This window comes from Photinus pyralis, unplaced genomic scaffold (genome assembly GCF_008802855.1).
Source record: "Photinus pyralis isolate 1611_PpyrPB1 unplaced genomic scaffold, Ppyr1.3 Ppyr1.4_LG1, whole genome shotgun sequence".
Taxonomy (NCBI): domain Eukaryota; kingdom Metazoa; phylum Arthropoda; class Insecta; order Coleoptera; family Lampyridae; genus Photinus; species Photinus pyralis.
The window spans coordinates 37,157,461-37,169,478 of NW_022170249.1; the positions used below are offsets into that span (position 1 = coordinate 37,157,461).

The window sequence follows — 12,018 nt, forward strand, 5'->3', positions numbered from 1 at the left end:
TTTTCAGAGCTTTCCAACGACGTATCACACATGGGGGGGTCGCTATTTAAGATTTAAAAGTTGGGGTGGCTGGAGCGCAGGGGGTTGGAGGGGTTGCGTCGCCAACTATGTCATTGTGATTCCCCCTCCAAATTACCGAAACGGATTTTGATTTTTTTAAATATCTCGTTTATTTACTAAGATATGGGGGGGTGGTAAGTTTTCAAATTGTCACCCTGTATATAATAAAGAGGATAAGCATACCCAAAAAGGGAATCGAAAGCAGTGAGGTGCTGGGGAAATTGCTGTTCGCCGGGAAAGGGGAGGACAGGTGGGGCGAGTTGTACGACTCCGTTGACGAGCTGGGGGTGGTCATGGAAAAAGAAGGGCGAAGTAAGGTACAACTGGTCCTGACAGACAGGAGGGACCTCGTCGCCGTGAGGAGGGCAGCGAGGTACTCCCTCCAGGGGAGGATGGAGGTAGTGATTACGACGCCGGTGGTGGGGGAGGAGACCTCGAGGGTGCCGAGGGCGGAGGCAGTACTGGTCAGGGTAGGCGAGGGCGCCAGTTATTCGGACTGCTTGCGCAGCGTCCGGAAGCTGGACGCCCCAAATGTGAGGCGGGTGAGGGCGACCAGAGGTGGGGACCTCCTCATCGAGATGGGGGTGGGGGCGGGGAAAGCGGGGCACGTCAAGGATATCATTGAAAAGGCCATTGAGGGAAAAGAGGTGAGGCTCCTTCAGGAAAGGATGCTGATAGACGTCGAGGGGTTCGACGAGGTGACCACCGAAGACGAGGTAACGGAGAAGATCGCGGCGGCCTGCCCGGAAGCGGCCCCGAGGGCGGTAAGAATATTTAAAACCGCGAGGGGGATGCGCATAGACCGTTGCGCCGGGGAAGGGAGGAGGGGGAAATAAAAATTGGGTGGAACGTTTGCAGGATAAGGGGGGTAGCGAGGAGAGAGGGGAAGATAGGTGTTATCTGCTTGTTTACAGTGTTTACCAATTTCGGTTTTTCACTAAATCAAAGAGAATTTAATTAAAATCGCGATCTGTGCAATAGTTTAACCCTTGTGTTAGTTATAGGTATTGAAAAAGACAAGTGTTTATTGTTAAAATGGATATTAGAAATTTTTTTATCCAAAGGCCTCGACTTGAGCTTGAGTAGTCTTCGAAATTGCAGGCACCTGTCGCTGGCTCTAGCACAAATGAGGATATTGCGCATACCCCATCAAATAGTAGATGTGAAATTCAGATAAACCGTATTCCAAGTGATATCGCACGTGTAGGTGAGCCTATTATACAGACTTATTTGAATGTCTACCCTAAGAACGAAAATAAGAGATCGTTTCAATCTATTTGGTTCAAACGCTACAAGTGGCTTCAATGTTCAGCATTTTGTTATCCTTGTCAGCAATTTCAGCCATACGCAAGCAAACAGGTCACATATACGCACAGTGGATTTAAGAACTGAAAAAATGCTTTAGATCCAAAGTCAGGTTTTCCAAAGCATGAAAAAACGTCTGTGCATGTTCAAGCGATGGCAATGTGGGAAGAAAAGGTTAGAAGAGACACTAACTGTACTGCCATTTCTACGTTGGTAAACCAAAGCGTTTCAGAAGTACACAGATATTACTTTAAGTCTATTATAGAAGTTGTACAATTTTTGGCAGTGAATGAACTTGCTCTGAGGGGTAGCTACGTAATAGAAGAACAAAAAGAACGCAGCTTATTTCAGAAAATGTTTCAATATACCATTAAAAAAGATCCAACATTAAAAGCTGCTATTTCCCACATTCCTTAAAATGCAAAGTACACATCGCCTGAAATACAAAATGAAATCATGACAGAAACAGTTCGTGGAAACATTGTTAATGAAATATAAAGTTCGGATGACCTTAGTTTATACATTATTGGAAGATGGTACTCGCGATAAAAATAATCGGGAGAACATTGCAATAGCAATACGATATGTTAAAGATGGCGTAATTAAAGAATAGTTATTAACGGTGACAACAACCAAGAAATTAGATGCAGAAATTTTCACAGAAGCCACTTTAAATGTTCTTAAAGACAATAATATTCTATTTTCCCGGCTTCTTAGCCAATGCTACGATGGCGCGACCGTCATGAGTGGCAAGCATGCAGGTGTTGCTGCGAAAATTGAGAAACGTTTGCAACGAAGAATACCGTATGTCCATTGTTACAATCATCGCTTACATTTGGTAGTCGTTAGGATGGTATCAGAGATACCCTTTATCCGTCGTTACTTCGATCAGTGCGTAACGTTACATGAATTTTTTCAACATGGAAAAATTGCTGCTTTGTACGAAGGAAAAACTATAAGTAGACTTTTAGAACAACGATGGACGGGTCATCTAACTGTGACTAACGTAATTTACACAAATTATAAAAATATATTAAAGGTTCTTGAAGAAGTGCCAAAACAAGATTTTAATGGAGACGATGTGGCAAAAAGCGTTGGAATACAAACTGTTATGTTAAATTTGCAATTTCGGATGGCTTCAAGTGTTATGAAAAAAGTGTTATCTTTATTACAACCTGCAGATGCTGCTTTGCAAGGGCGAACGACGGGCTTGAAGGACACAACAGAAATTGTTCTGAAAGTTGTTAAAACAGAAATAGAAAATCTAAGAACAGACGACCAATACAAGCTTATTTTGCGTCAGGCAGAAGGACTATTACCAACAGACGCAAGTGAAGATCATTCCACTACTTTAAAAAGAACACGAAAACCTACTCGAATGAAAGACTTCGTAATGTTAGATGTAATACCATCGCACTCCTCTTGTCAACCAGATAAAGAATTATCACCATTTAAGTCAGAATATTTTGAAGTCCTGGATTTAGTAACTGTAGAACTCCACAGAAGGTTTTCTTACAACGGTGCATTAATAGAATCCATTGCTAGCTTGGAAGAATTTAACATTGAAAAACTTAGTGCCTTAAAAGATCTTGGTAACAGAGCTGGGCAGTATTTGAGTTTCAAATACCGTTTAGTATTTAAATATTTTACTAAAAAAGTATTTGTATTTGCCAACACAAATACTATTGAAGGTATTTAATATTTAAATACTTTTCGGCGGTATTTAAATACTTTTTTATTATACCTGAATCACAATCTCCGTTTTAAACACTCAAATGCGTGCGAAAAAGGGCCTTTAAAACACACGTGCTTTAAAATTGCTAAGTAACGATACTTCAAGTATGACTTTTGAAACTGTCATCTGGATGAAATAAAAAATCCTCTTAGGTCGCTTTCTATAAATGCAGAACATTTCTTTGGCTTTTGTACTTATCCTTTGGTTGAAGCTTTCACAAACGCGCGTAATTTAGGGTATGCTTCCAAATCTGTTCCACTTTTTAATCGCAGCATTGCTTTAAAGTTTTGAATGAATGCACCAAAATATAGAAGATTTAATACCTTTGACATTTCCTTCATATATGCCAGCATTATGGATGCATTTAATACTGTATTCGTAAGTAACTTCCTATTCATCCATGGAAACAACTTTTCATATTCTTTATAATAGGCTTTACTGGAGTTGGATTTAACACCTACCAACGTTTGTTTAGATTTTACAACAATCGATTTAATGGGCGGTGTATTATCTTTTTCAACGGAAATAGTTTAATTCACAAAGACGATGATTTTTATAAGCAAACGTCAAGTGACATTTCCATGGCAATCGTGAAATTACGAACACCCAGCCCACTTAATTAGACATGTATTCGAGTATAACGTCAATATAACTTCATTGTATTTCCTATTTTTAAATTATACTGCAGGTATAATAAAAAATACTATAAGATACACGTGTATAATTGGTCTTTAAGGCACTTGCAACGTTAAAGGCACTCCGCTTTGCGTCGTGCCCTTAAACTCGTTGCGCGTGCTTTAAAGACTTGATTATACACTTGTATCTTAATATACTATTAAAGTATTTCAAATACTTTCAAAATATTTAAATACTTGGCAAGTATTTAAATACTCAAAGTAGTTAAATACTTTTCAAACTATTAAAAATATTTAAATGTTTTGATAATTAAAGCCTCTACTTATTTATAATTCGATAACCATTCAATGTGGATGTGCGAATTTGTTATAGAGCAGTACAGTTGGATTTTAGATTCAATCTTTTCATTTGCGTTGGCTAGACCTAGGACCCTGTTAAGACACCCCTCCCCTGTAAATATTTGCGTAAATATATTTCTTCCTGTAATTTTAGTGTTACACACTAACATTCAAAGTAGTGAACAATAGTCAATAAACTGGTTCGACGCGCGACAGGTATCTTATCTACCCCAAGCAGAACCTTGCTTTTGTGTTGACTGTTGAAGTACGTCCTCGCTTCTCTTTGTAAAATGTAAACAAAAGGAATTATCAATTACCTAAAAGAAGAGCAATAAATTATCCACCTAATATTCAAGGTAACGACCCTGACCCATTGTTAGATATTCCTGTTTACTCTGTAAGTACCTACTTTAATTACATGCCACATAGTAAAAATAATTTCCCTAATTGAGTCAGTCTCACCGTTCATCTCATTAGAGTTTGGTCGTTTGGTTGTGAGGGAAATTGCCAAATTTTTTCATTAATGACGTTCTGGCACTCGCGCGAAGTTTGATACATTGTTCATGATTATAGTGAATAGTTGGCCTTTTGGCTCAGAAACAGACTTTTTCGATTGTAAATTGTGATGGAATGCTTGAATGGATGCACGATATTTGGATAGGTACTGTTTAAAAGAGGTAAGTTTATAGTCATTCATACTAAATTTATTAATTGCTCATTATTTCTGAATCCGTATGCCCTCTTTGCATAATTTACCACACTAACAGATTGTTGGACACACAATTTAATTTTGCCATAACCCAATCCATATTAATTATTAAGTTGTAATTTTTAAATAGAGCTTGCATCATTTTTAAATTATAGAGTGCAAAAAAGGAGAGTAATTTATACCCTTTTGGTTGTATGCGTGCATGTTTATTATCGTGTCCTATATAAATTTACCTAACATTATATTTATATTACAGTATGTGCAATTTTCAGTCGTCCCCGAACAGGTGCTGGATCAGTTGCTTCCGATGACGGTCGCGTACGATGAACCGGCGGGGATCGTTAGGCGCTACGGTTCCGGGATCGATGTTGCCGTAGGAAACGGGCTGCTCGATGGGCTGTAGCTTCCAGGCGCGTTGTGGTTTCGTCGGGCTAGGCGGTAGCGGCGAAACGGGTGTCGGAAATGGGCTCCTCTGGAAGAAACGGCGGATCTCGTTTCGTCGCTGGCGTTTCACCTTCCTGGGCGTCGTAGGTGGCATGGGCGCGACGTACTGTCCGCGGTGGCTGCTGGTAGGAATGCCGGGCTCGGTGAACGCCGGCTGGGGTAACCTGATTGTGTTTACCGGGCTCGGTGAACGCCGGTTGGTGAGGCAGGCTATTATGAACACTGCCAAAAATTGAATACTGGCTATGAGACAACACAGTATTAGTGAGATGACCGCTATAAGGAAACAGATGCATCTGATTTATTCTGCTGCTGGCTCGCCTTATAAAGGCCGTCTGTTGGAGTGGGGAGAAGCCGTTTTGCATGTCTCGGCCGTGAGTGATCTTTTATCTTCTCAACTGGAACCGGATGAAGGAGAGGTCACGGCGGACGAATTGGATGATATTATTTTTACACCCACAACCTTAACCATTGATGAAAACCATTTCCTATTATGCAGCTACCAAAACATCAACGCTGCATATCTCACACAATAAATTTAATTGCCACTACAGGCATGATGAAATCGATAAACAAGACCGTAGCAATGCGAACTCGTCATACAAATATAATTAATAAATGCCTTCAACTATGGTGTAAGGCTGGTCGCCCAAAGTCAGCGGAAATCATTAAAGAAGTATTAGGTCACCATCTCAGCTATCCTGGCATTACACGCTGGAATTCATACTACGCCTCTGTAAATCAAATTGTGAGTGAGAGAGATAAGTTGCCAACGCTTTATGAAAAATTGTCAATCAAGCAATTTTTATTAAAGGAAAATGAAGTAGAGTATTTAGTAGAATATTTAAAGGTACTCAAACCTCTTGCTTCGGCATTAGACATCTTGCAAGCAGACACTAATATATATTATGGATTCGTCATACCTACTATCGCCAGCTTAAAGATAAAACTGGAAAAACTGAAAGTTGAAGGTTTAAGATATCTGTCTTCAACGGTGAATGATTTATTAATATCAATCTCTAGGAGGTTCCGAGAATATTTAACGTTTCAAAACGAAGATGCAATTCTTGCCGCAGTTTCTCATCCAGCCTTTAAAATGAGGTGGGTTACTTTATTTAAAGGAGAACGAGACTTATCTCAAGTTAGCGAAAACATTAAGAGACTGTTTGTACGTGCCGTCGAGGAATTGACCCTCGCCAGTGAAAGTGAAGTTGGTGAAGAACTGTCGAAACAAACGTCAATTAATGATTTTTTTGAATTTGACGATTATGATGTCCATGGTGGTGACCATCCAATAACTGTAAATTCTAAGTCAGGGAAAGCAGAATTAGAATGTCTGCAGTATTTACAAGACCCACTATCAGAATTGGCGATGTTTAATAAATATAAATATGTACAAAAATTGTTCTTTAGGTATAATACTGCGCTACCTTCATCGGCAGCAGTGGAAAGAATGTTTTCATATGCAACATTTATTGACACGCCACGCATTATCCGACATTAATTTTGAAAATCTAGTACTTACGAAGGCAAATAATCATTCTAAAATTTAAATTGCCTACATATATTAGTTTGAAGAATAGAACTTTTATTGTTAGCTATTTTGTATTGAGAAAACGTTATTTTTGCTGTTGCACTAATTTTACTTATATTTTTTGTGTGTCATTTATATGTTCTGCATAATCACCTAGTAGTAGACAAATAAACTATTTTAAGTCAGATGCGTAGTAATAATGTGTATAAATTCCGCCCTTCTACGTTAAACTTGAAACACTTAGCTCTAAGGTAAGTTAACCACACCACACGTTAGTGATTGCATTGTGCTTTGTCGTTATCTGAAAAATTAAAACTTAAGTATTGCCGTTGAGAAGGCCAATTGTGTAAAAATAACCCCAAGTGATTAACATTTGGTTCCTCCAAGGTCACGGTGAGTTAAAAGTATATTTTAAGTGAGTGGGAAATTTTTGTAAGTATTTACGTGTGTAAACACATTACTTTTTAAAGTATTTAAATCAGTTTTAAAGTATTTAAATCCTTTTCAAGGTAGTTAAATACGTTTCAAAATTTTTAAATACTTTTCAAAATATTTAAATACTTTTCAATGTAATTAAATACTTTTAAAGTATTTAAGTATTTAGTATTTACGCATATTTGGAAAAAAGTATTTTATATTTAAATACTTTTGTATTTATAAAGTATTTAGTATTTAGCATTTAAATACTTTTCAAAAGTATTTTGCCCAGCTCTGCTTGGTAAGTTTAGTTATCGCTTTCTGTGCAAGGTTTCAGTGCAACGTTAAAATTTTTTTACTTTTTAAGGTGTAAAAATACCTACTCAAGAAGAAATGACAGTCGTCAAATCATATTTAGATAGAAAACGGGGCGAGAAAATGTTTCAAGTGCTTTACACCTTCCGATGTAGCACTGCTGTATGCTTTAGTTTATCTCGCTTTGGAGCATTCGAGGACGGAGTCCATAGACATTGACAAAGTTCTAAAAAAATTTAACAGTAAACGCAACAGAAGACTTCACTTATACTAGTCTAGTAATGATATGATTATAGTATTAAGAAATTTCATATACTGGCAGGTATTTGGTGTTATTGCAAACGTTCCTTCAATTTTTTTAATCACAGTTGGATGGAAACATCCCCCACTTGTACGCTCCCCAAAGTTAAAACATTCGCAATGTCAAAATAACATGAAATTAATATTTTTTTCCTTTTAGAGTGGACAACAACATAAAAGGCACCATCAATAACATGCAGTAAGTTAAAAGCGCACCGAAGAACCTTTAATACCTTTAACTTATATCTGCAGACATTATCAAACCACCACCACCCTACAGCCTGCTCAAACAGCACCGCAATCGACAAGTTACCAGTTACAGTAAGTTGCATTAAAGAAGAGTAATTAACCTAACTTTAATTTTTATTTCAGTATTCCAGAGGGGACCGCCCGTGTGCTACAGCATATTGTAATACCACCGTCAGAGTCGCAGGAAGTTGCATTCCCTAAAAGAAAAACTACTTCTATGAATTTATTTTGCTTTCAGACTACAAGGAGCACAACAACAGCAGACGAGTACCGTCGGTCTGCAATCTCAGTAAGTTATTTTGAAAGTGTAATGAAAAGAAAGTTCTAACATTCCTATTCTCCTTGTTACAGACATGCACAGAAGGACATGAAGGTTCTGAGGGAGGTATTCGAGCAAAGTTTCTATGAAACAATCTCCGAGCCTCCTTCATTAACTGCAGAAATAATCCAACCGGTTGAACTTCCAACAGCCGTTGTTCCCCCCTGGTTTGAACCGGCAACACCTAGAGAATTGGCGAAGGCGTCGCTTGCATGGTTACAACAGAAGGCGCCCGTATACATGCAACGATATGAAGACGCGCAAGACAACCAGAAGGCTTGAAGAGGAGCTCGCTGCAGCGCGCCTCAACGAACGACGGCTGGGCGAAGAAATGGAATACATGAATAAGTTTATTAATTTTTTAAAATAACCAATTACATAGGGCCCCAAAAATTATCCACCGTGTATTAACCATTATGAGTACTTTAACCGTAACACATTTACTCCTACTTACTATGAAACTACTTAATTTTCTTAATATATTATTAGCATTGATGTGTCAAAAATATCTAAGTATTTTTCGTTGCCTTTGCACACCAAGAGGAACTTCAGGAATCAAGTTAATGTGGCTCAATTCAAGCGGTTGGTCGCACTTGAAAATTGGAATATCGTCACTTCTAAACAAAACTTGGATGAAAAGTTTTTCAGCTTCGTAGAGCATTTTCAAGGAATTATGGAATTGGCGTTCCCACTTGAGATCTCCAACAATAAAAAACTATGCGGAAGTAAGCCATGGATTAATAGGACAATATTAGACCGAGGACAACTGTTACGATACATCTCCGGAATTTGTAAACACAGTAGTGATCCCCATATACACTTAAAATATAAAATCTTACTTAAAAAAGATAAGTAGGACATCGAATTCGCCAAAAAAAGGTTTTATGACTCTAAGTATGAAAGGTCATCGAACAAATCAAAGTGTGCATGGAAGATCATTAAAAATGAAACCAATCTTAAGTGCAACAAGAGTATTTATCCCACAGAATTTCGGGATCCTTCTAACAATTCTGTAACAGGATACAGGGAAATTGCGGAAAGTTTCAATGCCGTGTTTATCACCACACTTACAAACATTACTAGCTCCATTCGTGCAGATACCGACAAGATTGACATCACAAATGAATGCAACGCTACCATGTTTTTAAAGCATGTCGATGTTATCGAAACCGAAAATCTCATCTTGTCATTCGCTAATAAATTTTCTGCGGGTACCGATGGCATTCCTTGTGCCATTCTAAAGCATGTTTCCAAAGATATTGCTCCTATACTAGTTCAATTAATTAATGAATGTTTTCAAGTTGGAATTTTCCCAAATGTATTTAAAACTGGATTGGTTATCCCAATTCATAAAAAAGGTGATAATAATAAACTTACCAACTATCGGCCAATATCGTTATCAGCTTTTTCAAAAATTGTTGAAAAAGCGTTTTACATGCGGTTGCTCGATTTTCTAGTCAAGCATAAAATACTTTACCCTTGTCAGTTTGGACTTCGAAAAGGACTTTCCACTCAAGATGCAATTCTTAATTTTATAAACAGTGTGGTAAAAAATTTAGAAATTGGGAAATAAGTCTCTGGACTTTTTTTCGATTACTCAAAGGCATTTGACGTTATTAATCACAAATTGCTTCTATACAAATTACAAACATATGGTGTAAGGGGTATAGCATATAGGTGGTCACAATCCTACTTAACTGGACGAAGGCAGCAAGTCAAGTTGGGTTTCAGATGGTACTGCTTATCTTTCCTCGTACAGATACATTGCCACGGGTGTTCCACAAGGAAGTACCTTAGGACCGCTACTGTTTGTCGTGTATTTAAACAATATAACTCACATGTTTAATAGTGATAATGAACTCTTAACGCTATTCGCGGATGACACTTCAGTTTTAGTTTGTGCGGATACGGTACCTGCGGTTAGTGAACTTTCGAACAATTGTGCCCTAAAAATGACAGATTATTGTCTGAACAATGGTCTAATATGAAATAGCGCTAAAACAAACCTCATGTCATATTCACTTCAACCGCCAAATTACAGTCTGTTAGTTAGAATTGACTCGGGGAGCATCCAACAAAGTCACACCCAAAAATTTTTAGGTGTATTTATTGACAGTAACCTTACTTGGAAATCGTTATTAATTCCGTTTGTAACAACCTTTCTAAACAATGTTATGTGCTATGGCGATTACGACACTCTGTAAACCTTACAGTATTGCTGAAGTACTATTACGCACATGTCCACGCATTTCTAGCTTATGGGGTGCTTTTATGGAGAAACAGTCCGAAAATAATTAGTATTTTAACAATACAAAAGCGTATGGATTGACTTATCCCATAGCATTTATGAGCTCAGACGCATCTGCATCTGACCACATCATTTGCAGATGATTGTTACATGTTTGATTCACTTTTTGCTAGTACTCACTAATTATTTATAGACGAGTGCATAAATGATTGTAGGCTATATATATCAGGGTTCAGTGGAAGAACAATCTCTAGAGATTGAACTGCGCCCTGAGGTCAACTTATAGCAAGTAAGATAATAAAGGCCATTATTATTATTATTATGGTCGGTGTATCTTGTGAGAACTCAGGTCTAGCCTGGTTAACTAATCGCACGGATTAAAATCAAGTAACGATTAGTGTCTGTGTCTGTGTCTGGTGAAGTTATGTAGGGTCCTAAAAAAAAAAAAATAAATAAATATAATAAAAATAAAAATTCACACACTCACATTGGAAATCTAGAGATAGTATGTAATTCATACTTACCAACATAGCTATTGATGGGCACTCAAAACAAAAAAAAATCTATAATAATTGTAATTTTTATTAAATGGAGTTTATTGTGCAAGTGTTTCTTTGGCTTTGCGTTTGGGTTGAATACGAGTGGGTTGTGATAACGTGGTGTGTTTCTGTGAAGAAGGAGTTTTGTGTTTTTTAACTGTGCTAGGACATGTAGGATATGTATTATTATTATTATTGTCGGTGTTTCTTGTGAGAACTCAGGTCTAGCCTGGTTAACTAATCGCACGGATTAAAATCAAGTAACGATTAGTGTCTGTGTCTGGTGAAGTTATGTAGGGTTCTAAAGAAAAATAAGAAATAAAATAAATAATTATAATATATTATAATAATAATTATTATTATTATTATTATCTACTGGGTAGGCGAATTTAGTTATTGGGTTTAAACTGATATAAGTAAATTAGGTGCATTCAAACAAAATTTATTGGTTACATGTTTACAAGAATTGTAACAAATGATTTGTTTAGCGAGTAACTTTTCACAAAACTTATCCAATTATAGCTCCTTGGTTTAGTTTCCATTAATCTCCGCAGGTCTTCCAGTCTGAGAAACCCATAATCGAAATTTCTTCACTCATTTTAAATTTAACTTCTCAATTCGTCGATGGCATTGAAGCAGTTCAATATCCCACTTTAATTTTTTCAAATTTATGAGTAACTTCTCAAGCCTCTTTTTTTGCGATACCTTTGTTTTTATCGCAACTGATCCAGTGGTTTTTACAATCTTGCTGTCTATCAATTACGTCTAACAACCGACCACTTTATAATAATAATGCCTTTATTAGAATAGGCGTAGTTCAGCCATAGGGCTGCTCTTCCACTAAAGTCTACTCCAAAATTACTAACACGT

General features: G+C 37.3%; 1 protein-coding gene across 1 annotated transcript; it reads left to right on the top strand.

Moving 5' to 3' along the window:
- Positions 1–4,060: 4,060 nt before the first annotated feature.
- Positions 4,061–6,777, top strand: LOC116159179. Its single transcript, XM_031472119.1, has 2 exons — positions 4,061–4,751; positions 5,040–6,777. Exon 2 carries the CDS (start codon positions 5,721–5,723, stop codon positions 6,729–6,731), a length of 1,011 nt encoding a protein of 336 aa, XP_031327979.1. The 5' UTR covers positions 4,061–4,751; positions 5,040–5,720; the 3' UTR covers positions 6,732–6,777.
- The last annotated feature ends 5,241 nt before the right edge of the window (positions 6,778–12,018 follow it).